Source organism: Myotis lucifugus, unplaced genomic scaffold, assembly GCF_000147115.1.
Source record: "Myotis lucifugus unplaced genomic scaffold, Myoluc2.0 scaffold_148, whole genome shotgun sequence".
Lineage (NCBI taxonomy): Eukaryota > Metazoa > Chordata > Mammalia > Chiroptera > Vespertilionidae > Myotis > Myotis lucifugus.
The window spans coordinates 1,678,170-1,705,988 of NW_005871196.1; the positions used below are offsets into that span (position 1 = coordinate 1,678,170).

Genomic DNA, 27,819 nt, shown 5'->3' on the forward strand with positions numbered 1-27,819 from the left:
TTAAAAAAGGTTGCTGGATTTTGTTGAATGCTTTTTCTGCATCTATTGATAGGATCATGTGATTTTTATTTATTTTTTGTCAGTTACATATTTATCGAAAGATAATCTGGCTTTAAATAGTTATGTACATACAAATATGAACAAACTTAAAAAAATACAAACCCTTGGATTATAAGGGAGCTAGATCATGTGATTTTTATCTTTCATTTTGTTTATATGCTGTATCATCATATTTATTGATTTGCAAATATTGTACCAGCTTTGCATCCCCAGAATTGATCATGCTGTATGATCATTTTAATATATTGCTGGATCTGATTTGCTAATATTTTGTTGAGGATTTTAGCATCTGTGTGCATCAGGAATATTGGCCTGTAATTTTCTTTCTTTGTAGTGTCTTTACCTGGTTTTGGAATTAGGGTAATACTGGCTTCATAAAAAGAGCTTGGAAGTATTCAAGCTTGAATTTTTTGGAATAGTTTGAGGAGGATAGGTGTTAGTTATTCATTGAATGTTGGTAAAATTCTCCTGTAAATCCATCCGGGCCAGGACTTTTGTTTGTTGCAAGTTTTTTAATGACTGCTTCAATTTCATCAGTTGTTATTGGCCTACTCAGATTTTCTGATTCTTCCTGGTTGAATTTTGGAAGATTGTATGTTTCTAGGAATTTGTCCATTTTGCCCAGGTTGTCCCGTTTGTTGGCATATAGTTGTTCATAGTATTTGCTTACAATCTTTTGTATTTCTGTGGTGTCTGTTTTTATATTGCCTCTTTCATTTCTGATTTTATTTTGTTTCTTGATTTTATTTTGATTCTTGATGAGTCTGGATTCATCAATCCTGTTTATCTTTTCAAAGAACCAGAACTTGGATTCATTGATCTTTTGTACTATTCTTTTTCGTTTCTATATCATTTCTTCTCTGATCATTCTTCTGCTTCCTCTGGACTTTTCTTGCTGTTGTCTTTCTAATTCATTTAGTTGTAGGGTTAGATAGCTTATTAGTGCTTTTTCTTATTTCTTGAGGTAGGTCTGTAATGCTATGAACTTCCCTCTCATGACTGGTTTCACTGTGTCCCATAGTATTGGTTGGTTGGTTGTTCATTTTCCAGGAAGTTTATTTTTTAAAAAATATATTTTATTGATTTTTTTTACAGAGAGGAAGGGAGAGGGATAGAGCGTTAGAAACATCAATGAGAGAGAAACATCGATCAGCTGCGTCTGCACACCCCTACTGGGGATGTGCCCACAACCAAGGTATATGCCCTTGACCGGAATTGAACCTGGGACTCTTCAGTCCACAGGCCGACGCTCTATCCACTGAACCAAACCGGTTACGGCTCCAGGAAGTTTTTAATTTCTTGCTTGATCTCATTGGTAACCCATTCATTGTTTAGTAACATGCTCTTTAGTCTCTATGTATTTCAGTGTTTTTGAGTTGTTTTTTTTTAATATAGTTGATTTCTAACTTCATGCCATTGTGATCTGAGAAGATGCTTGGTACTGTGTCAATCTTCTTGAATTTGTATAGTCTTGTTTTGTATCCTTACATGTAGTCTGTTTTTGAGAATGTTCCATGTGTACTTGAGAAGAATGTATATTCTCTTGCTTTGGGGTGAAATGTTCTGTAAATATCAGTTAGATCCATCTGATGTAGGGTGCCTCTGTTTCCTTGTTGATTTTTTTGTCTGGGAGATCTATTCAGTGATGTCAATGGGGTGTTAAAGTCCCCTACTATCACTGCATTGCTGTCCATCTCTCCCTTAAAGTCCATCAAGAGGTTGTTTTTTTTTAAAATATATTTTGGTGCTCCTATATTGGGTATGTTTGTGTTTACAAGGGTTATATTTTCTTGGTGAATCATTTCCTTTGGTGTTATGTAGTTATGGCCTTTGTTTTGAAGTCTATTTTGTCTGATATGAGTACTTCAGCTTTTTTTCCTTTGCCATTTGCATGGAATATTTTTGTCCATCCCTTCACTCTTAGTCTGTATCTTTTGTTCTGAGGTGGGTCTCTTGTAGGCAGCATATATGTGGGTCATGTTTTTTTCTTATCTGTTCAGTCAGCCTATGTCTTTTGACTGGAGCATTTAATTCACTTACATTTAAGGTTATTGTTGATAGGTATTTATTGCCATTTTTATTTTCTTTATGCCTAGATCCCTTCTCTCTCTCCTTTTCTTCTTAAAGCAGTCCTTTTTTTTTAATGTTTCTTGCATTGCTGGTTTGGTGGTAAAGTACTTCTTAAGCCAATTTTTTGTTTCAAAAGCTTTTTATTTCACCTTCAATTTTGCTGGATACAGTATTCTTGGATTTAGGCCCTTGCTTTTCATTACTTTGAATACTTCATGCCACCCCCTTCTATTGAGAAGTAAGTTGACATTCTAATGGGAACTCCTTTGTAGGTAATTTTCTGTCTCTCTCTTGCTGTCTATAAGATTCTTTCTTTGTCTTTAACATTTGCCATTTTAATTACAATGTGTCTAGGTGTGGGTCTCTTTGGCTTCATCTTGATTGGGACTCTGTGCCTCCTGAACTTTTCCCTTTACCAGGTTGGGGAAGTTTTCTGTCATTATTTATTGAAACAGGTTCTCTGTTCTTTGCTCATCTTCTCCCCCTTCTGGTATTCCTGTAATAGATATTCCTCTAATTTGGTATTTATTTCTACCTTGTCTTCCAAATTACTGATTGGATCTTTGGCTTCATCCAATCTACTTTTAATTCCTTTCAGTATATCCATGATGTCAGATATGTTATTCTCCATTTCTGTCTGGTTCTGGTTTATAGTTTCTACTAGAGGCCCGGTGCACGAAATTTGTGCACTGGAGGGGGATGTGTGTCCCTCAGCCCAGCCTGCATCCTCTCCAATCTGGGACCCCTGTGGAATCGGGCCTAAACCGGCAGTCGGACTCCCTCTCACAATCTGGGACTGCTGGCTCCCAACTGCTCGCCTGCCTGCCTGAATGCCCCTAATCACTTCTGCTTCCCAGTCTGATCACCCCCGAACCACTCCCCTGCCAGCCTGATCGACGCCTTACTGCTACCCTGCTGGTCTGATTGCCCCCAACTGCCCTCCCCTGCTGGCCCGATCGCCTCCAACTGCCCTCCCCTGCCAGCCCGGTCGCCCCTAACTGCCCTCCCCTGCAGGCCTGGTTATCCCCAACTGCCCTCCCCTGCGGGCCTGGTCACCCACAACTGCCCTCCCCTGCAGACCTGGTCACTCCCAACTGCCCTCCCCTGCAGGCCTGGTCGCCCGCAACTGCCCTCCCCTGCCGGCCATGTTGTGGTGGCCATCTTGTGACCACATGGGGGCTGTCATCTTGTGACCACACAGGGGCGGCCATCTCGTGCGAGGGAGTGATGGTCAATTTGCATATTATGTCTTTATTATATAGGATTTCCTCTTTCATGCTGCTATAGTTCCCACCGAGTTCCTTGTAATTTGCACTAAGCTCCTTAAGCATCTTTATAACCATTATTTTGAACTCTATGTCTGTTTGCTTGCCTAAATTTGTTTTAGTTCTTTTTCTGGAGATTCCTTCTTTTTCTTCAATTGGGGGTTGTTTCTTTGCCTTCCCATTTTATCTGTCTCTTTGTATTCATTTCTATGTATTAGGTAGAACTGTTATGTGTCCCAGTCATTGTAGGATGGCCTTATGTAGAAGGTGTTTTGAGGGGTCCAGTGGTGCAGTCTCTTTGTTGTCCTGAGATGGATGCTCTAGGAATGCCCCTTTGTGTGCATTATTTTGGGCTCTCCTGTTATAATTGGGACTTATCTGTTGATGTCCCATTCATTGGAGGGATCTCCCCTCCGACTTGCTGACAGGCTCAACCCCAACCTTGTCGTGCCAGCAGTTATACCTGCTGACAGAACAGAACAAGACACAACAGGACCAAACCAAAAACACCATGAAAATTAAGGTATGCAAAGCAGCAATTAACAGGAAAGACTAAGAAGGAAAAATAAGAGAAAGCAAAGAAAAAATAAAAAGAATACTAAAAGACATGTGGCCAAAGGCTTAGAGGGGATATAAAGAAAAAGGGAGAAAGAAGAAGATAAAAAAAAATGGCTATATGGGAGCAAGGAGGAAGCTAAAAGAACTAGTATAGGAGGCAAAAAGAAAAGGAAACAGAAAAGAAATGAAATAATAATGAATTTAAAATGTAGTAATAATGGATATATTAAGGTATAGATAGGAAAAGTAAAATGGAAAAAAAGGATAAAACAAAATGAGAAAAATTAATAACAAGAAGAGACAAAAGGAGAACAGAATCAAAGGAAAGAGAAATTAGAGATATGCAAGAAAAAAAGAAGAAAGATAAAAGGGAAAAAGAAAAGCACAAAAAGCCACTCGTGCACACATACGCATACACACACACCAAAAAACAAAGCCACATACACTCAAAAATCTTTAGGTCCACTATTTGTGGAGCTTGCTGGATTTTGCTCTGATGTTGAATCTGGTCCCTTGGTGTGTCTATCCTGGACCTCCTGGGAGTTCTCTGGTGCAGCCCAATGTGATTCACTGTCCCTTTCTGGCCCTGGGCAACCTGTCCGATAGGTTGAAGCCACTAGTAGTCCAGCGGGCGGGAACTCCTTAGCTCAGAGGCTGGTCTGCCTCGAGTTTTATGCCTTGATTGTCCCTGTTCTGAGCTGTTCACCCTTTCCCCACACAGCTGGGCTCTGTGGGAGTATCCTGATCTTGGCTGGGATGGTTTGATCATCTTGTGTTGGGGGTAGTGCCAGTAGCTTGTAGGAGGGGTGGCTGAGCCCTTCCTCTCCTAATGCCTGATCAGCTCTTCCTGGTTTGCTGGCACCTCCTCTCTGCCACCTGGATGGGAACACATTTCCTGCCCCTTGTCTCAGGTCACTGCAGGTTGGATCAGAAGCAGCTGTTTTGCTGGGAAAGGGCACCTCCTCTGTGTTCCAGGTGGACAGGGCTGATCTCCTTCCTGGACCTACTGTCCAGCCCCCTTTCTGCTCACCAGCACAAATTCCTCCAAGAAATAGACAGCTCTCCTAGATTCAGTGTTGGGTGTGTCCTTCAGACCCCTCCAGTGTAGGCTGGCCCTAAGCTCTACTGCATGGCCCTTCTCAGGTCATGGCCCTTCTCGGGTCACGGATGAGGAGGAGCTTCCCAGGCTGCACTATGGTGGGGTGCTAGCACTACTCTATCCAGGGACTTCAGCCCCAGGCTTCCACTGCTGCACCCACTCCGCAGTCTCCACAGCCAGTGCCCTCGGGGCCTCCTCTCAGTCCCAGCACTCCCCTCTCACCTACAGATCTGCAGCCTCTTCAGTCTCCTTAGGACTCAGCGGTTCTCAACCTGTGGGTCGTGACCCCTTTGGCGGTCGAACAACCCTTTCACAGGGGTCACCTAAGACCGTCCTGCATATCAGATATTTACATTACGATTCATAACAGTAGCAACATTGCAGTTATGAAGTAGCAACGAAAATAATTTTATGGTTGGGTCACAACATGAGGAACTGTATTTAAAGGGCCAGAAGGTTGAGAACCACTGCCTTAGGTCCTCAGTTCTAATAGGTCCAAGTCAGGGGCGGCTTCACCTACCTCCCAGCCTTCAGCACAGTTCTGTCCCCTAGCCCTGATGGTGGAGCCGAGCAGCTGGACTCTTGGGTGGTGATGTCAGCACAGTAGAGGTGGCGGTGGGTGAATACACAGCAGGGGCGAAAGTCCTGCGGGGTCAGTGGCAGTCGCACAGTAGTGGCATAGAGTCCAGATTGGGTAGCTGTCAGGTGCTCGAGGTCTGGCTGGTTGTATGCCAGGAGCGCTGATGTCCACCAGTTTCCATTGCAGGCCCAGGGGTCCTACCGGTGTCCACTGTATGCGCGCAGAGTCTGGGTTGTGACCTCACCTGGGTCCCGGGCAGGGTGCACGTGCATTCGGGCCCAGGACGCTGTGAGTATGGGTGGTGGTGATCCTTGGCGCCTAGCCAGTGCCGCTTCCCGCAGCCTCACAAGGGGGACTTTGGAAACCCTTCAAGATGGAGCTCTCTCCAAGCTGGAGCTGTGCCCAGGGAGTGGCTGTGGCAATATCAGAGGCTCCTTGTAGTGGTAGTGCAGGGGGTGCTGTAGGTTTCCTCTGAAGGTGCGCTGGGCCTCGCCGCTGTCTGCTTAGTCTGGGTAGTGTCTGGGGTGGGATACGTGGGTTCCGCCTGGGTGGGGGCCAGACTGGGCGCCTAGCTGGTGCCGCTCCCCGCAGCCGCCTTTCAAGGAGAACCTTGGAAACCCTTCAAGGTGGCATGGTCTCCACGCCGAAGTCGCGTCTGGGAGTGGCTGTGATGGTAGCAGGGGCTCCTTGAAGGGAGAGCCCAAACAGCCCGTCCTTGAGACTCCCTGCGCGCTCACCCACCCACCCACGCACGCGAGCACACACCGGCGCACACACCCTCACTCACTCACACTCTCTCTCACTTAGGTCATGCCGGCCATCATGTTGAAATCTCCTCTTGTTACCTTTTAAACTATACTTTATTGCATCTTTTTTAAAACTTTACTCTAGGGATTGCGACATACATCCTTAACTTTCCACAACATCCTTGGAGTTAATATACAATTTGATGTAAAATATAGAAATTTTGCAAACTGCATAGATCTATTTTCTGTGTACCTGCTCATGTTTTTTTATGGTTCTTTACACTATTGATGTCATTTGTATTACGTTTCTATTCATTTTAAACCCCACAAGATATTTTTTTTCCTTCAAGCAATCGTGTATTTGGGGGGGGGGGGGGAATTGTCTTTTATAGTTAGCCACCCGGACACAATTTCTGGTACTCTTCATTCCTTCCTGAACTTCTAAGTTTCCTTCTGATACTATTTCCCTTCAGCCTGAAAAAGAACTTTCTTTAGCATTTTTTATAGCACACATCTGCTCTCACTTCTTAATTTTAATCATATGATGGATGGGTGAGACATAGAGCTGGGTTATATGTGCTTGTTAACTTGGTGAAATAAGATGCTGTTGCCTTCAGCATTTCATACCAGTATTCTTGCTTTACTCTCATAGGACTTTGTCTTAGGATAAAATGTAAGAGGTGTGGGTGGTCATTAAAAACCGTCATTATACCAAATATCTCCCTGTACAACAGGAGCCAACATATCCCATTTTAACACCTCACTAGGCCCTAAACAGAAATATTGTACAAGACAGAGGAAGAAATCAACCACAGATGTGGGGCCTCGATTAAAAGAGCTTACTGCTGATGGCAGTGTTTTAAATGGTTATTTGGTGGCACCCAAGAGGTTATTATACTTCAGACAATACAGCTTTAGGAAGAGTAAAGAGATCTTGTAAAGTGAGTTAAAATATACTTAGTTCAGGGAGAGCTTGAAGAGGAGAGAGCCCTCAAGATACCTCCATTATCTCCCTTGCCCTTTTTACCTTGTCCTTTTTACCCCTCTAGCCAGAAGTCCAGCCTGCCTACTCTGTTCCTCACAGATATATCTGTGCAAGTTAAATCACAGGCCATTTTCCATAAAAGGTTGACCAGTGGTCTACCAGTTTGATTTGCACAAAGTACACTGGGGCTAGAAAAAAAGACCCTGGCCAGCAGATAGCTCAGTTGGTTAGAGTGTGGTCCCAGTACGTCAAGGTAGTGGGTTTGACGGGTCAGGGTACATACAAGAAACACCCAATGAATGCATACATAAGTGGAACAACAAATTAATGTTTCTCTCTCTCTAAAAAATCAATCAATAAAAATTTTGTTTAAAAAAAAAATGAAGTGGCTTTTTGGTTCCGTAATCAGCTCCTTGACCAAGAATGCCTCGATCTTTGGTGTGGATAGATGAAGGACCACTGTGCAGATTATCTTCTGACTACATTCAACCAAATGCCAGAATCTAAGGCAGAGGGAGGTTTTTATAAAGTACAAAGCAAATGAAAGCAGCCTCACTGCTTTCTGTAGACAGGAGGCAATTCTACATTGTGACTGTAGTGCAGCAAGAAGTTATAACAAAGGAAAATGAGGGGTGACGAGACAGATGCACCTTACAGTATTTTGGGGGTAAAACCATTCATTTGGTTGCAGCATTGGTTAGGTGATGTCAGCTTCTAATACATCTGAAGACATCATTCAGAGTCACATATATTGGCAACATAAAAGCCAGGAAGCCATGTAAAAATAGAAAGAATGATAAAGTTGTGAGACCTCGGGATTCATCCATTTGAGCAAATCAGAACTATATGAACAAGTGTCAGTTCCACAATCTAGCTCTTGAGTGGAAGAGCTGGGTAGCTCATAAATTCCTTTCTTTTTGATGTGCTTTGACCCTTAATCTATTTTTACCCTCTGGCCACTGGCTTTGGTAAGACCCATTACAATGATATGGTGTTTTAGCACTTCCAGTTAAGTGTTCAGAGCCAATGATTTACTTAGTCCTAAATAATAATATCTTCATGTAGAATTGTTTATTCAGAAACCAGTGATGCTCACCAGTCCATGGGTGAAGCAATCCTATATAATAAAAGCATAGTATGCAAATTATCCCCTTGACTGGGAGTTCATCCGGGAGTTTGACCAGGGGGTGGGGCTGGCTGGGGGAAGGGAGGGAGGCCCCAGTGGTGGCAGGTGGCCGGGGGAAAGGAGGGTACCTGGCTGGCAGCTGCTAGGGACCCTACCACTGCATGAATTTTGTGCACTGGGCCTCTAGTATTTGAATTAATGGTCTATGTAGTATCCACAGATAAAGATAAAATGATAGATTTTTTAAAATGTAGTGAATCAGTATTTGCCCACTGAGACATTTAACTTCTTGATATTGTCGACACAAGAAATATCCAAACCATTTAAGTTTAGGAATCTCCTTATTCATGTTGCTGTATAAGCTCTATCGGAAGAATATGCCTGTCTTCCTACCGGTCAGCCTCTAGCACAGTGCCTCTGGAGCCTTCAACAGTGCATCTGTGGTTAACATTCCCTTCCTTTTGCTCCTGTGACAATGATGTTTTTTCCACTCATGACTAATTGGGTTTTCCCCCCCCAGTTTAATTCCATTTTCTTTATTTCATAAAAATTTGGTTTTAGATCACCAGGTTATTATAAAAGGATATAAGTCAGGAACAGCATATGGAGAAGGGCTCGGAGCTTCTGTGACCTCTCCAAGTGCTCCACTCTTTCTCAGTCTCCACTGTTCACCAACCCAAAGCTCCTCATCCCATTCTTTCTTGATCCAGCTCCAAACAGGCCTTTGTAACCAATAGCCTTCTCTTTGCTATCCCAGATGTCATTCTCAATATACTCCTCCTTGAGGTCTCACAGGCATTACAGGCAGAGCTGGCCTGCCCTCCCGTGAGAAGTGGTTCCTTCATTGGGCATTAAGACATCATCCTCTCGTATTTTCCACTATTTCATGGATCATTTCTTTATGTATTTTTCTTGTTTCTCCTCTTTCATTTAAATGCCAGTGCTTGGATTTTTTTCTCTCTAAACTCACTCCTTAGGTGATTGCAGACATTCTCATAACATTAAATGCATTTAGGGTGCTCCTTCAAAATTTAACTATCTGTCCTTGGCCTCTTCCCAGAACACTAAAGTTAAGTGCCCAACTGCCTTACCTGATCTCCACATGGATGTCTAATAAACATCTCAGACTTAATGTACTTAAATAGGTCTTGATTGTTTTTTCTTCCTCCAGCCTGCTCATCTCTATTTTCTTCATCTCAGTAAACGATACTACCATTCACCCAATTGCTTGTGCCAAAAACTTTGACATTTCCCTTTTTCAAGTTCAACTTCCAGCCCTGCTAACAAATGTTGTTTGGCCTTCAACATATTTGTAATGTCTAGCCGCTTCTCACCTCCTAACTGCTATCATTTCATATCAAGCTACCATCTCCTCTTGCCTGGAAATCTTAATTTCCCTGTTTCTATCATCGTCCCATCCTTTTCTTAGAGTCTTCTACACAGTAGCCAGGGTGCTCCTTTTAAAATGCAAGCCACACTAAGTCATTCCCATTTCTTAAAATCTTTAATTGGCTTCCCAACATACTTAGAATAGTTTCTAATATCCTTTCTCTTAGAACTTACCTGACCTAGTCCTTAGCTTCACTCTGAGCTTATTTCTTAGCTCTTCTTGTTCACTCTGTTCCAGTCATACTGGGCTTGCCCCTCCCTGTAATGTGCCAAATACATTCCTATCTCAGGTCTTTGCACTTGGCTTTGAGCATGTAATGCTTCTCCCTAGGTCTATGCAGGGCTCACTTTCACTTTATTCACATGCCTGCCCAGGAAGCTGTCCCTGAACACCCCAAAACAGCAACACCCTCCTCCCACTTTATCACACCCTATCCCATATCTCAACATTATTTTCCTTAATGCATGTGTTACTACTTATTATATATACTCTTTAACTTTTTTTTTCGAGGTAACTATAGATTCACATGCACTTACAAGAAATAATCTAAAGATATACAGTATACCTTTCCCTTACCACCCCCCCCCCCACCCCCGCCCCGAGAAGCACATCTACATAGCTGTGATGCAATGGCACAAACAAGAAATTGACACTGATACAATTCACTGATTTTTTCCCCCCAGATTTCACCAGTTTTACATGCATTCCTTTGTATGTATATTCAGTTACATGTAATTTTATCATGTGTAGACTCATGACCATACTACAGTCAGTATATAGAACAGATTAATCACAGGGATTCCTCATGTTACACTTTATAGGCATGGCTACCTGCTTCCTTCCACCCCTCTGTTACTATATTTTATTTTTGTCCGTTTGACCTTTGAAGGTATGGGGGCATTGTATGTTTTGTTCTTCACTGCCTCTAGAGTGTCTGTCCTATCAGAAATGCATAATACATATTTGTTAAATGTTGATCATTAGGCAGTGCTTTCTTGTGAGAAAGAATTTGCAGTGGGAAGCTTTGCTTTGTTTGAGGGCACATATAGTATGTTAGTTGTTTTTACTTTATAATCTTTCTCCTCAGCATTCTGTCCTCTCCCTTCTACCAGACTTACATGCTGAAATGCCTCTGGCTCCAACAGTAAAATTGTCTATTATTCATGGTTTAGCTCAGGTTAGTTTTATGGTACAGGACATAGGTGTCACGAGTAGAGGCACTAACAGTTAATAGCTGGTTCGTGAATACCTGCTTAGATTTCCATGGGAGCCAAAACTCCTTATTACCTTTACCCTCAATAGTTAGATTGGAATTAAAAGCTGTGACTAGTGCCACTTCTCTGTCTTCTTTTTCTGTTTTCAAATGATATCCCAGATATTAATCCCTAAGCAGGATCTATTGGAGTTAAATTTTTTTCATAGCATGCAAAATGCATATTTTTGGTGTAGAACAAAAAGGATCCAGGTATCTTCCACCTCTCATGCTTACCTGTTTACTTTGAAGGAATCAAGGTTGCTGACCGAATAGAGGACAAAGGATCAGGTGATGCTGTTTCACTTGACAAATTAACAGGCACAGCTCCCGAAGTGGGGCCACTGGTTACTCCACTGTGCAAGAGGGACATCCCGCCCTCCGAGACCTCTGCACTCCGTTCTGTGCTGAAGAAACCTTCTGTGAAGCTGTGTGTAGAAAGCCTGCAGGTGAGTGTAGAGCTGCATTTCCTAAAGCAAATGGAATGAAAAGTCATTTAGGTCAAAGCAATACCTCTGAAATGCTAACTGTTATACTGGTTGAAAGGGAAAGGTCTTGCCCTGTTTACCCCCCTCCTTTTAATCACTTATAGCACTGGGCAGTTTATTTGTTTTTGTTCTTAAAAGGACTCATATGGAATATAGCATATAGAATTTAATATGGGTAGACTGTATTTTATAAGAGTTTCATAGTTAATGTGGGAGTTTATTATTTCCATCCAAACTATTTGGTCTTAGAGATACCTCTTTTACAGGCATGCACCTTTCTCAGCCCAGTATGCGTGAGAAAAGAATAGGTTGAAGGGAACTAGCTGGCATTTATTGAGTACTTTCTAGACTTCTGGCATGTACATGTAACCTCAGTCCTCAGCCCCATTTTACATAACCTGAGGCTTGAGGTTAAATGAACCCAGACGAACGTGATGTTGGCATCCATGATGGACTGTCCGTGCTGTGAGAGGATGAGAGGATTGGTCTGGAGCAGCCGTGGGCAAACTACGGCCCGCGGGCCGGATCCAGCCAAAAAAAAAAAGACCGTACCCTTTTATGTAATGATATTTACTTTGAATTTATATTAGTTCACACAAACACTCCATCCATGCTTTTGTTCCGGCCCTCCGGTCCAGTTTAAGAACCCATTGTGGCCCTCGAGTCAAAAAGTTTGCCCACCCCTGGTCTGGAGTCAAAGTGTCTCATGTCAAATCCAGACTCGGGGGTTTCAGAGCTGGGTAAATTACTTAGCCTTTTTGTACTCAGGTGTTTTATCTATAAAAAGGATAATATTAGAAACTACCTTACAGGGTAAACTGAGCATTAAGTGGGATAATAATGTAAAATTAGCACCAATGCCTGGCAAATGAGAGGTACAGTTTTGTGTTGTTTTTCCAACCTGTAGGCATTTTAACATACAGTTATGTCTACAAACTGTTTCTACAGCTAAAATGAACTAGATTACCTTCTATCTACATGGATAGATGTTCAATGATCATTTAAAATGTTTTAACAATTTTCCTGGTTAAGAGCTGATTTAGGTCTCTGTAATAGCACTGCTCATTCATATTTTGTTTTATCTTCAAAGAGACTTACTATCTTAATTATTTGTATAACTTTTATTGGTTAACAGTGTTACATAGCAAACATCAAGCTGCCCAAAATTGGGAGGTTTCTACAGTTGAAGTTTTTTGCTAACTTTTATGGTTTTAATTAAAAGTAAGTCTAAAAGTTAACATGAACTTTGTTTTATGAGTTCCCTTAATTCACAAATATTGATCTGGGCATTTTCCTGGTTGGAAAATGAAATGACTTAGGAGACATGGTCAAGGAGGCTTGTTTGGGGCAGGATCGTTTTTTAGAGGTGGTGCTGCTGTTGGAACGGGTGTGCTGGAGAAAAAGACTAGTTGCAGAGAACAAGGGCTGGTCGGGTTTGGGTGAGACTGGACAAGCAGATGGTGATTTGGATGACGATTACCCAGCCCCCAGCTCTGGCTCTCCTGCTCTGCTCCAGGGCCCTCCCTGTGCTTAGACTTGTCCCGTCTTGTTCTTTAGCGTTCATACTGTCCCGTCCTCACCCACTTGCCTGCTCTATAATCTTCCTTTGGAAAAGCACATTGGGACAAATATGTCCTCTTTCTTTATTTCTAACTCAAGAAGATACTAATGCAGATAGGAGATTTATACACTTACAGAAGGTGTGGTTCCCATGTTTAAAAGACAGAATACCCTAGTATATCACTTACCATTCCTTCTTTTCCTGTTTTAGTGCAATTCTTATACCTCAGGCCATTAAGTCTGCCTCATCTGATACACTGTCAAATCTGGTCACTCACAGTTTGCTTAACTTCGCTTGCCAGATCAAAAATGAAGGAATGAATTTAGCCCAAGTTACAGATTTCCATTCTTTGATTTTGGCCTAAAATACTATTTACTAAAGTTATATCTAGGCAACCTATTTTTTCTTTGTGGCTAATATTATGATAGTTTAGCCAAAACAATTATGAAAGTAAAGGTGGTCTGCAATACTATAGTTTCTACTCCTGGCAGCAAAAAATTCAGTTGCTATTTTGAATGACTGTGTGTATGTAAAACTCACTGATGTTCATTTTGTTTAGGAACACTGTGACAACCTCTGTGATAATGGGACTCATCCAAACTTAATCTCAACTCTTGCAAACTGTTGCAAAGAACAAAAAGCAGGTAAGAAATTTATGTTTATTTTGAAGCCCAAGGATATCATTGTCTTGTTATAAAAAATCTGATAGAAGGTATGGTATTATGAAGGACCTGCTAATGCGCCTTGATGCTTCTGAAATGATATGGAACTGAAGGACAGTTGGGAGAGATGGAATCTCTTTGGAGGGTCTAAAATTGATCCATCCATTTCATCGATCCATTTTTGCTTGATGGTGAAACTTGATATTCCAATTTTGTAAAGTTCTAAGATATTCATGCAAAATTTACTTTAAAATCTATTTCTGTAATTTAATTAGAAATACTGCTTATCTTTTTCATTTTGAAATTTTTCTCTACAAATTGTTATACAAAGAATAACAGAATCTAAGATTATAGGATACACCTTTTAGATAAGAAAATAAGCTTACTTTTTTAATACATTTCTATTTATTATTTATAGAAGGTCAAGAAAACTATAAGGTACCAGCCTCTATAAATATGAGGAAGAGGAAGAGAGTTACTTTTGGAGAGGACCTAAGCCCTGAAGTATTTGACGAATCTTTGCCAGCAAATACTCCATTGCGTAAAGGCGAAACACCTGTTCGTAAAAAGGATTTAAGTACTGTCAGTCCCTTGCCACTTGAGCAATCATCAGTTCCCTCGCAGTTGCCTCAACCAAATTTTGATGACAAGGGGGAAAATCTTGTAAGTGTGAAAAATGTGGAACAAAGTTGTTTATATTTTCATCAGGCCTCACCTATTTTGCATGAGCAGTAATTATGCTTTGAAATCATGAAATGGACTAAATGATGTGTCATAGTATAAATTAATATATTTTTCTAGGTAGGTTATTACCAGATTTCTCCTATTAAAGGCAGTACTTCTGTGACTCGTTGTACATTGCATATTTAATAGAACCTAAGTGCTATGGATTGTATGATATTTTATGTGTCATTAAGAAAAAATGCTGAAAGTTAAACTGTGACACACCATCATCTGTATGATGTGCAGTGGTCCCCTACCCCCAAACTGTGGTTTCAGTTACCCATGGGCAACTACAGTCTGAAATGTTAAATGGAAAATTCCAGATTTCAACAATTCATAAGTTTAAATTGCATGCCATTCTGAGTACCTCATTTCATCTCATCACATAGGCATTGCATCATCTCTCATCATTACGGGAAGAGAGAGGGGTGAGTACAGTACAGTAAGATATTTTGAGAGAGACCACATTTATATAACTTTTATTGCAGTGTATTATAGCTGTCATATTATTAGTTATTATTGTTAATCTCTCACTATGCCTAATTTATAAATTAAACTTTAACATAGTATATATAGTGTTCAGTATTACCCTGTGGTTTCAGGCATCCAGTGGGGGTCTTTGAACCTATCCCTCTGTGGACAAGGGGGACTATTATACTCAGATTTCAGAGGTGTTAAAATGTGAAAGAGCAACAGACTTAGAATTGGTATATTGTAAAGATAAACTATTCTTCTCCTAAGGTGAATATTTACAGGTGGAATTACTGGACTAAAGAAAATGAATGTTTGCACACCTGGCGTGGCTCAGTGGTTGAGCGTCAACCTATGAACCAGGAGTTCATGGTTTGATTCCCAATCAGGGCACATGACCGGGTTGCAGGCTTGATCCCCAGTGTGGGAGGTGCAGGAGGCAGCCAATCGATGATTATCTCTCATTGATGTTTCTATCTCTCCCTCTCCCTTTCTCTCTGAAACCAATAGAAATATATTTTTTAAAACATGAATGTTTATGAACTTTTTGATGAATATTGATAAATTTCCATCAGAAAGTATGTACAAATTTGTATTCATTGCAAGATAAATACATACCTTTGTAAGTCCTGAATATTAATTATACTTATTTAAAACAGCTTAATAGGAGAAAAAGTTGACTTGAAATTTTTAGTTTATTAGTGAGATTGTAACATTTTTCACATGTGTATAGGCCCTTTGAATTTTTTTCTCTGAGAACTGCCTATCAATCTTCCTTACTTATGTTTTTATTTTTTAAAATTTATTTTAACTTTATTGATTTTTTTTTTTTTTTAGAGGAAGGAAGGGACAGAGACAGAGAGAAACATTGATGTAAGAGATACGTTGATCCATTGCTTTCTTTTCACGCCTGACCAGGGATCCAACCTGCAGTCTTCTGGTGCATGGTGTGATGCTCCAACCAACTGAGCCACACCAGCCAGGGCTCCTTACCTATTTTTATATTGGGACTATCATTCATTCTTTCTCCTGCTATTAATACCTTGATATATTTTGCTTTCACCTAGGAGTAGAGGGACCTAATTTAACTTCCATGAGAAACAACTAAAAAACTGGAGACAATACACAGAACAGTGGTTCTCAGAAATTTAACATCAGGCAGCACAGGATGGTGATCTCTGAGAGGGGAGTAACAAAGGAGATGAGCTTATGAGAAGCCTAACTCCTGCCTGGACTGAATTTCTAAGCAGCATCATAGGGTGGATTTGCCTCACTGGGACCTGGCTGTCTCATGACTTGAGAAGATGGAGTTGGGGCCTGGGAAAGTGAAGGAAGCTGGAGTTCACAGGGCAAAGTAGCAGAGCCGAGAGAGCGGCATAGAGAGCTCTGGAGATCTGCAAAGGATCCCATTTGAGTCTTCTGCTCAGTGGTGGTCAACACATGCTGTGAGAAAACTGCTAGAGGCCAGGAAAGAACTACCCAAATGGCTGGAGCTCACAGACACAGAAACAGGAACAGTGTTCCCACCAACCTGGGTAGAAACGTCTTGTAATTCAAGAGGGCAATGGCCACTCCAGAGAGTGGCACGTTATTAGTGGAGCAGAGTTAGACTAAAAATCCGACAACACTTAAAAGCAAGCCATGAAAAGATCCAACATGTATCCAAGTACTTAACTGCATTGAATAACAAAGCTCAAGAATAACATGCAAAAAAATGGAACTAGACCACCAACTTAGATCCATACACAAAAATAAACTCAAAATGGATAAGACGGGAAACCCTAAAAATCTTAGAAGAATCCATAGGCAGCAAAATATCAGACATATGTTGTAGCAATAGCTTTATGGATATATCTCCTAGGACAATACAAACTGAGGAGAAAATAAATGGGACTACATCAAAATAAAAAGCTGCACAGCAAAAGAAACCATCAATAAAACAACAAGAAAGCCCACTGCATGGGAGAACATATTTGCCAATGTTATATCCGATAAGGTTCTAATCTCCAAAATTTTAGGGAACTCATACGTCTTAACAGAAGATAAACAATCGAATCGAAAACTGGGCAAAGGACTTACATAGACACTTTTTGAAAGAGTACATACAGAACGCCAAGAGATGAAAACATGCTCAAAGTCACTAATCATCTGAGAGATGCAAATCAAAATGACAATGAGAAACCATCTCACACCTGTCAGAATGGTTATCATCAACAAAGGACAAGTGCTGAAGAGGATGTGGAGGAAAAGGAACCGTCGTGCACTGTTGGTGGGAATGCAGACTGGTGTGGCCACTGTGGAGAACAGTATGGAATTTCCTCAAAAAATTAAAAATGGAACTCCCATTTGACCCAGTGATCCCACTTCTAGGACTATATCCCAAGAAATCAGAAACACCAATCAAAAGGGACATATGCACCCCTATGTTCATAGCAGCACAATTTACAATAGCTAAGATTTTTCTGTTCCTACTGATCTCTCTTCTCCTTTGGGGTGTCTCATTGCACACATATTATGCCACCTGAAGTTTTCCCAGCTCACAGATTGCCTGCTCCTTGTTCAGTCTTTTTTTTCTGTTTCATTGTGAGTAATTTCTATGGCTATGTCTTCAATTTCACTAATCTTTTAAACAGCCCAAGTACCCATCAGTAGATGAGTGGATTAGAAAACTGGTATATCTACACAATGGAGTACTACGCTGCTGTAGAAAAGAAGTAACTCTTACCATTCGCAACAGCATGGATGGACATAGTGAGCATTATGTTAAGCAAAATAAATCAGTCAGAGAAATATCACATAATCTCACTCATCTGTGGAATATAATGAACAACATAAACTGATGAACAGAAATAGATCCAGAGACAGAGAAGCATTGAACAGACCATCAAACTTCAGAGGGAAGGCAAGGGAGAGGTGAGGGGAGTAAGAGATCAACCAAAGGACTTGTATGCATGCATATAAGCATAACCAATGGACACTGACACTAGGTGGGTGAGGGCATGTGCTTGAGGTGGGGGTGGCCGGGGAGAGGTCAATGAGGGAAAAAGGAGACATCTGTAATACTATATGTAATACTTTAAACAATAAAGAATTTTAACAAATTTTAAAAAAACGTAACAATGCTATGCAGTATTAAATGACATTAAATTCAAAGTGTCTGACATTCATTTACAAATTGATAGATATGTAGGAAAAGATGCTCCATAATGAGGAGAAAACATTAGTGAAATTGAAGATATAGCCATAGAAATTATTCACAATGAAACAGAAAAAGAAGACTGAACAAGGAGCAGGCAATCTGCGAGCTGGGAAACCTTTAGGTGGCATAATATGTGTGCAATTAGACACCCCAAAGGAGAGATCAGCAGGAACAGAAAAATATATTTGAAAGATAATGGCTGGAAAATTTCCCAATGTGATAAAATGATAAACCTATAAAGTTCAACGAATTTTCAGCATGTGAAATATAAAGTAAAGTACACCATGGCTTAAGATCAAGGATAAATGGCCTAAAAATAGTCTGGGAAAACAGACACATGACATAAAGAAGAACAAATGGAAGACAATGCGACGTGTGTACTCAGAAGAGGAAAAAAAATCCTGTCACCTAGAATCTATATCCAGTGAAACTTATCTTTCATCAATACAAAGGTGAATTACCTTTGGCTGGTTTCTCAGTGGTTAGAGCATCATCCTGTGCACCAAAGGGTTGTGGGTTCAATTCCCAGTCAGGCCACATAACCAGTTAGGGTATTCGATCCTTCATTAGGGTGCAAGCATGAGGCAACTGATCTTTCTCTTTCTCTCTTCCCTTTATCCCTCTCTCAAATCAATGAAAAACATCCTTGGGTGAGAATTTTAAAAAAGCAAAAAAAAGTAAAGGCTTTTTCAGACATGTGAAGGCTGTAATAATTTATTACTATAGCAGGTTAGCATTGTAAGAAATATTCAAGGAGGTCACTTAGTCAAAAGGAAACTGGTTCCAGATGGAAATCTGCACTTATCAAAGCAGTGAAGGGCACTGAGAATGCTAAATATGTAGGCAACTGACTGTTGCCTCTTCTTAATCTCTAAAAGGTAATCATTCAGATTAAGAGTAACAATAGTCTATTGTTTGCTTTATAACCTATGTAAATAAAATATACAATAAAAATAACATGGCATAAAGACTGGGAGGAGTTCTTAGGCTATGCACAGTGGTGTAAGTTAAAGATGCATACTATAAATCATAAACTACTTTTAAAGGACAGCACAAATGTGTGGAATGCTGCCAAAGCAGTGCTTAGAAGAAATTTTTAAAAATTAAACCTGTATTTCAAAATAAGAGATGTCTCATTAATCTCAACTTCTTTTAAGAAATTAGAAAAAGAAAAATCGAAATGAGAAGAAAGGAAGTAATAAAGATAAATGCAGAAATTAGTGGAATAGAAAATACAAACAATAGAGAAAAATTATAGCAATCAAAATATATTGCTTTAAAAAAACAGTGTTAGTAAACTTCTAATCAGACTCTTCAGGGAAAAGAGAGACTACTCAAGTTACCAGTGTAAGGAATGTGAGAGGTATTATAACTATATATGCTAACATACTAAAAGGATAATAACAGATATTCCGGACAACTTTATGCCAATAAATTCAACAACTTAGATAAACTAGACACATTTCTTGAAAAACACTATATCAACTAAAGACATTTAAGTTGTAGTTAAACCTTACAGAGAAAACTGTATGTCCAGATGATTTTACTAATGAATTTTATCAAACATATATGAAAATATAGTACTAATTCTACATATACTCTTCCAAACACCTTCAGGAGGTGGAAATACTTCCCAATTCATTAATGTCAGCATTATGAGATACCATAATCAGACATTATAAGAAAAATATAGTCTGATATCTTCATAAACGTAAGAATATATAAAAAGAATACATGATTAAATGAGATGTAACCTACGATAGAAGATGGTTTAATATTTTAAAAACAGTGTAATTCACCATTTTAACACAGTAAGACTGAAAAGTCTTATGTTCATCTCAGTAGAAAAACCATTTGACAATATCCAGGGTTCATTTCTGATAAGACCTCTGAGCAAATTAGTGAAAATAAATTTTTTTCAACCTGACAAATTTTATCTGAAAAATCAAATTTACTATTAAAATGGCAGTTACATTGGAAAGAAAAGATTTGACTATTACATTGCCATTTTACCTGAAGTTCCCCTGAGTAATACTGTAATGTTAGGTTGTGTTTATTGATCAATTATATATTTTAAAGGAATTAGGACATAGGATTTTAAATAAACCAAAAAGTAACTTATTAGTGGACCATTATGATCACTTCCACTTAAAGGGTTTTTGTTTTGTTTTTTGGTGGATTGTAGTTAGTAAACATGGTTTCATTCAAGATAATTGGTAAATATTATAAAATATATTTTATTTTTATATGCAGTATCTTTTGTTTTGCCTTGACTTTTTTTTCAACCTTTTATTGATTTCCCATCTTTATGCAGACTATAATTTCACCTACAAAAATAAATTCATTATTTGGGGGGCCTATTGCTTACATGTCCACTGAATTTAAGGATGTCTAATTTCTACTTTTTTTTCTTTGTTTAGGAAAACATAGAACCTCTTCAGGTATCATTTGCTGTTTCGAGCCCTCTTAGTAAGTCTTCAATCTCTGAGACTCTCTCAGGTAGTAACATTTGTTTATCTTATATTCATAAATGTTATTTGCAATGTCTGTGTATATGAAATTTAATTTCCTTATTTTCTTTTTAAAATTTCATTTTTATTAGAACAATGCATACTTGGCATAAAAAAACAAATAGTGTAGAAAAGCTTATAAGAAGCCTCTTACCCATCCATTTTGATTTCAAGTCCCACTTCATAATCATCCACATTTAACTTCCTTTGGGAATCTTGCATGATACCACTACACCAGCGGCGCTGTTCATTTAACTTCCTTTGATGGGAGCTAAATATCCAAAATTGTTCATCAATATTAACATGGCATGTTGGGCACATGTACTTTCCAAGGTCTCTGGCTTTTTTATGATTGTGACGTGTTGGGCACATGTACTTTCCAAGGTCTCTGGCTTTTTTATGATTGTGACAAGGTGATAAGGCAACAAATATTGCTGCACTTTCCTGACAGACCGGAACTTGGCTGGCAAGCATGTCATGGGAAAAAACACCTAGGATGGGAATCATTATTCATCCTTTAATGGCTTTTCGTTTGCTATGGGACACGAACAGAGCTCATTAGCACAGAATCTAACACGTGCATTGTCAAAGTAGCTAAAATTTGAAGCATTAGTCTATCAGGTTCAAAAGCATATGCTCTTCATACTGCCTTTCATTTATATCATGAAAAGTAATCAAAATTTTCCTGAACTTTGTAAAATAAGATATTTTTATTATCATCTTAATGCCCTTTATTACAATTTCATTGTACAAAATGTAGCTTGGAATAAATGGAATGAGTGAAAACATGAATATTTATAATATGATTTAATCTGTTATCTGAACAAGATAGCACGCATTTTCCATGGAAAGTGTTAAAAGTTTCTGAGTATTCAGTAAACTTAAAGTTTTAATATTTTTGAGTCTCAAAATGTATTCCTAATGATAATTATGTTTAGATATGATAATATAGTAAAAGCAAAGGTGGGTATTCAAAAGCATATGCAGTATCTGAGAAATGGTGGATCTTAAACTGTTTTGTTAACTACCCTAATTTTGCTTGTGTTTTGTTCTTCAGGCACGGATACATCTGCAAATAACCACGAGAAAATACCTTCCTGTAAAGACGGTAGGAGAACACGGACCTCTAACAGAAGAAGCGTAAGTGTTTGTATTTGGTACAATATATTTTTTTATTTTTTTATTTTGCATTAGATTTTTTCTTTTTTCGTGAGTGATGATGGGTAAAATCTTGGCTTGAATGGTATTATTAAGAGCTAATACATTATCCTACCTAGCATGTCACCCAGGTAATGATATTTCCTGTTTTGGTTTTAATTAATTCTATTAGAAGAAAAATCCAGTAAAACAAGAAGCTTTCAGTTTGTGTTAATGTGGAAGATAATCTTTTTGAAAAGCTTTTTTGAAATCTACGTTGTTTTATGGATTTTGTTGAGGTACAAAGTGGAGGAGAGTAGCATATAATAAGCAGAGCCAGAAAATGGCATAAATATGATCTTTTTTAAAAACTATACTTTGTTTTGTGTTGTTTTTTAACACAGGGTTTCAGTTATTTTCAGTATGAGCCTAATTTTCATTGAGTGCATATCTTTTGGTATTTTATTAAATTACATAAAATTGGATTTTTGTCCATAGCATCATAGTGCATAAGTATATGCACTATGTTATATGTTATAGGGTTTTTAGCTGATATTGTTAGATGATATATCCAGAATTCAAACTTAGATAATCTAATAGTTCATTGTTTTTTTTTTCATATAGCTCAACTGCAAGCAGTTAGGTGCTAACTTCTGGATGCTCAATAAATATTTGGTGAATGACTAAATTAACTAATACTTAAAGTTTTTTTTCTTCCTTATAATAATTGGGCAAAGTGCGTATGCTTCTGGGTCCATGTTTGATAGATCAGAAATTAGTAATTACTTTTTCCCTCAGGTGAGGTTAAGTTGGTTAAAATACATCTAATGGAATTTGTGAATTTAGAGGAAAATATAAGAATAGTAGAAGAGAATGGGAAAGAAAATAAATGTGAGAGAACATGCATTAAAATGTAACTTCTTCCATTGTATGGTATGCCTACTTTAAATTTTCTTTATAGCAATTGATCAGTTTTGCAGGAGATAGTGTTTGCAACTTACTTAATACAGAAGCTCAGCCTTGCCAAGAAAAGAAAAGCAAGAGGAGGAAATCTCAAGAAAGCAAGTGCACAGACAGAGTACGTCCTAAAAAGAAGCCGGTGAGTGTGTGTCCAAGATTTATTACAGAGTAGAAGTGGTGCATTTCTTTGTTGTGTGGTTGGGGAAATATGGAAACAAAATTTTTGGTTTTTTAGTTAACATCAGACCAAGAGTATTAAAATCATCTTATCGTAGAATAGTAAGGGTCATAAGAGATTATATATACTCAATTCTTTATTACCCGAGGGCCTCTTTGAACCTTCTTTTTTGTGTTGGGTAAATCCAGCACAGTAAGTCATTGGCACTCAAATGTTAAGTCAGTTCTTATCTCTGAATCTAATCTAACCTGATCCTATTTGGGGAGTCCTCTAACGTTCTGGACAGGGATGAGTGCATCCTCTGCACTGGTTTGACCTTGTTTCTGCCAGTGGCTGGATCGCTTCCCCACATTTAAGGAAGAGTTTAGAAACTAGCTCTGAGTCAGTGTGTCAAGGCCTATCCTGACTCAGATGCCTTCACCCTCTTCCAGTGGTCGGCAAACTCATTAGTCAACAGAGCCAAATATCAACAGTACAACGATGGAAATTTCTTTTGAGAGCCAAATTTTTTAAACTTAAAACTATATAGGTAGGTACATTGTTATTAACTTAATTAGAGTACTAAGGCTTAGGAAGAGCCACACTCAAGGGGCCAAAGAGCCGCATGTGGCTCGCGAGCCGCAGTTTGCCGACCACGGGATAACCGATCCTAGCACCTTAACCCAGTTACTTGTCCCACTCCCCTTCACTGATCTAGATCTTCCTCTGCCATACCCTCAAGCTTGTTAATACCCAAGCTCCTCTCACTTTTAATAATAGACATTTATATGTCTTACTCTCCAATCCCAGCCTTATATCCATTCTCGTTCAGACTCCCTTATTCATATCCCTCTGCTGGTACTAATAATCTTCTGGCCCCTCTGTTTACTCTTAACCTTTCAGCTGCCCCTTCATTTCCCATGTTACCTTATTTATTCTAAACCATGTGAGCTGTTTTCAACCACTCTTGTTAGTAACTTCAGCTCTGCATCCCTTTCATTCCACGTCCACTCTGGACTAATCTAGCCAGGATCCCCTCTCCCACCTAACATCGCTCCTGGAGAGACACACAGATGCTTCTGCAAATCCAGCCCCACATAGTATCTGACGTTTGGTCTCATTCTCCACCACTTCGCCACTTCACTGTATTTTTCCAGAGTATCCGTTGAGGTCTTGCTCTCACCATCTCAGCAACATTCAACATCATTGAGAACATTCTTACAGTCTATGTTAAAGGTTTATTTTCTTCCACCTATCCTTAGATGTTTCTGTTCCCCGGAGTTCTACTCTTTGCCCTTCCAAATTTTGTATTTTCTGGGTGATTTCATATGCAGCATGGATGGTTGATAACTCCCAAATCTTTCTGATCTATAAACATTAAGTTCAACTGCCTACTGGACATCTCTTCTTTTTTTTTTTTGGAACGCTTCACGAATTTGCATGTCATCCTTGCGCAGGGGCCATGCTAATCTTCTCTGTATCATTCCAATTGTAGTATATGTGCTGCCGACGCAAGCACTGGACATCTCTTCTTAAACCATCCTGCAAACACCTAAAAAAATCAACATTTCAAAACTAATAAATTCTTCAAATTTCACCTCAACACACACCTACCTAAAACAGTCAGTAAACTTTTATGCTTCATAAAACAAAAACTTCCTCCTTTCTTGGTTTAAACATGGCACAGTCACCCCCAAGTCAGCAAAACCAGAAGAAACTGAATGTTTTCCTGATTCAGTCCCTTTTTTAGGTCATGAACTCCTTTGAAAGATCCCTTTGCTGAAAAAAAATACACATACTTTTTTTTTTTTAATCCTCACCTGAGGATATTTTTCCATTGATTTTTAGAGAGAGAGGGAAAGACAAAGGAAAATATCAATGTGAGAGAAACACATCGATTGGTTGCCTCCTGCATGGGCCCAAGACATGGAGGAGCCTGTAACTGAGGTACATGCCCTTGACCAGAATCGAACCTAGGACCCTTGTGTTCCGCAGGCCTATGCTCTATCCACTGAGCCAAACTGGCTAGGGCAGTGGTCGGCAAACTCATTAGTCAACAGAGCCAAATATCAACAATACTACTTCAAAATAGACTCGCCCAGGCCGAAAACCGACTTCTGCGCAAGGGCCACGAAGTTTCAATTGCACTGTACGTGCGCGCCCGCACGTGGTATTTTGTGGAAGAGCCACACTCAAGGGGCCAAAGAGCCGCATGTGGCTCGCGAGCCGCAGTTTGCCAACCACTGGCTAGGGCAATACACAAAAGTTTAAAAATAGCATTCATCTTATTGCATTAGATATTAGTATTCCTCATACTCTTTAAAAAAACTGTTTCAAAGAAGGTATACCTATTTCTTTAATAAAATCAATAGCCAGAAAGTTCAGGAAGGGTTGAGCATTAAGTTTTGTTCCAAGGACCCCACTGCATCAAAAAATAATGTAATAGGAGGGATAGGTTCAGAACAACACTGAAAAGAGGAAGGAAATGAGGAGGGGTATTAAGCAACAGATGACAGCCTTCAGTGAATTTCTGGAGGACAAAGCAGATGGGAGCATGTTGACAGATAAAAGGTGGAAAGATTTACAGCCCAGAATGTGCTAGGAAGGAGCTAGAGAGGCGCTGGGAATCCCAAGAGACTGGGCCCAGTATTGGCAGGTACAATGGATGGTGAGAAGTGGTAGTGAAAAACAGATTAATTGAAGTCCTTTATGTGAAACAATTTGCACCAGTTGGCACCCCACCCCCATCTCCCACCCTGAAGCTCAGAACAGATGTTATCTAGGTTAAAGCCTTCATTCTGACATTTGGAAAAGCCTGTAGTTGACACTCCTCATTCTCCCTGTCCCACACAGAGTTCCTAGTGGAATTACCATGCAGGAAAGAGACTGAGCTGGAAAGCAGAGGAAACCCATACCAGTTTCCAGTCTTCTCCTATGCAAGAATCAGACAACTAAATAGAACCAAGAATATGAAAGACCAATATTAAAAAACTGAAAACTGACCCCAGAAAGAAATGCTATTCAGAGAATGGAAGGAAATATTATTTAAAAAGTAAATGTTCTAATATACTCACATTTAAGAAAGTATATACTCAAATTTAAGAAAGTATAAAACTATGAAGGGGGATGCTATGAAAAAGGAGCAGAGAAAAAGTATTTGCAAAAATATAAAATTTAGTAGTTGGAGTAGAGAATAAAATTAAGGAAAGTCTCCCAGAAGGTAGAGCAAAGGAGAGATAGACTAGTAATGAGATGGAAGACCAGTCTAGGAGACTTCATGGGAATCTCAGAACAAGAATGTAGCCTGGAAGAAATTGTCAAAATAAAAGAAGAGTATTTCTTTGAACTGAAGAAAGGAATGAAAAAAAAAGGTCAGCACTTCGACAAATCATTGTGAAATTGAACAATAAAAATAAGGAGAAAAGTGGACTTTTCCTACCAGGAAACAATAATCAGAGTGGTACCAAGTTTCACTGCACTCTGAATTCTGAGAAATAATTCAACAGGACATTTAAAGTTGGGAAATAAACTTAGTTTCAGCCCAATATTCTAAACCCAGCCAAATTAATTGTGAAAGAAAAAATACATTTGACATTTCAAGGACTTTGGAAGTTTTTCTTTGGGTATTTCTGGAGGTGCTACTTAGTAAAATGAAGTGAGCTTGAGACTTCAGGACTCAGTGGATCTAATAATACAGGAGAGCCATGGAAGGAAAATCTCTGGTTTAGCCTTTCAGCCAGCCCAGGAGAGCAGCCAGTCCAAATTTGTGCAAGAGAAAAAGGTGCTTTAGGAAGTAGGTCTCTGGAGGGAAAACAAAGGACCTGTGATTGAGAAAATGGAAAGTGTGCCATATGATAAAAAGAAAGGTAGTTTTATGTCATTTCAAATAAAAGTTTGTGTACAAAAGTTTTGGAGCAAATATGATTTCAATCAATAAGGAAGTGTGAGGAAAAGTATATTTGATAGTGCTTGAAATCATCTACAGGGGGCACCAGAGGAAAGGAATATGATCTCTGTCCTTGGCAGAACGGTGGAAAATGTTTATACAGTCGTAATAATGCAGATACAGTTTCTTTTCAACTAAGGGCAAAGTTTTAACAACTTGATTGTGTACAAGATGATCTAAGTGTAGGTAAGAGCAGAAGGTGGAAGTAGGTAGAAAGGATGGAGGTGAGGGTATTAACACTAATGGGGTGGTAGTTAATAGTGCAGGTTCTAGACTAGAGCCAGATAACCTGGGTTCTGAATCCTGCCGCTTCCTAGCACTGGCACTGTGGGCAAGATTCTTGATTCTTCTATTGGTTTTAAATGGAGGTATTGTACTTATTTTATAAGCTTACTAGTGGCCTGGTGCTCGAAATTCGTGCGGGGGCGGTGTCCCTCAGCCCATCTGCACCCTCTCCAATCTGGGACCTCTTGGGGGATCGGGTCTAAACCGGCAGTCAGACATCCCTCTGGCAATCCAGGACCGCTGGCTCCTAACCTCTCACTTGCCTGCCAGCCTGCTTGCCTCCTACTGCCCCCCCTGCTGGCCTGCTTGCCCCCAACTGCCCCCATGCTGGCCTGATTGCTCCCAACTGTCCCCCCTTGCCAGCCTGATCGCCCCCAACTGGCCCCCCCCTGCCGGCCTGCTCGCTCCAAACGGTCGTCCCGCCCCCCCCCGCTGGCCTGATCGCCCCCAACTGCCCCCCTGCCGGCCTGATCACCCCCAACTGTCCCCCCTTCCAGCCTGCTCACCCTCTACTGCCCCCCCCCTGCCAGCCTGCTCGTCCCCTACTGCCCGCCCTCTCCGCCGGCCTGCTTGCCCTCAACTCCCCGCC

The 27,819-nt window shown here is 39.8% G+C and overlaps 1 protein-coding gene and 1 non-coding gene across 2 annotated transcripts in view; one reads left to right on the forward strand and one right to left on the reverse strand.

Moving 5' to 3' along the window:
- CDCA2 (cell division cycle associated 2) overlaps positions 1-27,819 on the forward strand; it is a 65,261-nt gene that overhangs the window by 22,023 nt on the left and 15,419 nt on the right. The window contains 6 exon segments of the mRNA XM_023759103.1: positions 11,384-11,580; positions 13,740-13,824; positions 14,261-14,505; positions 20,656-20,734; positions 21,803-21,885; positions 22,844-22,981. Of these exon segments, the coding sequence (XP_023614871.1) occupies positions 11,384-11,580; positions 13,740-13,824; positions 14,261-14,505; positions 20,656-20,734; positions 21,803-21,885; positions 22,844-22,981 (827 nt within the window).
- On the reverse strand, positions 24,412-24,518 carry LOC111827301. The gene has a single exon (XR_002830797.1). It is a non-coding gene; the product is annotated as a U6 spliceosomal RNA (small nuclear RNA).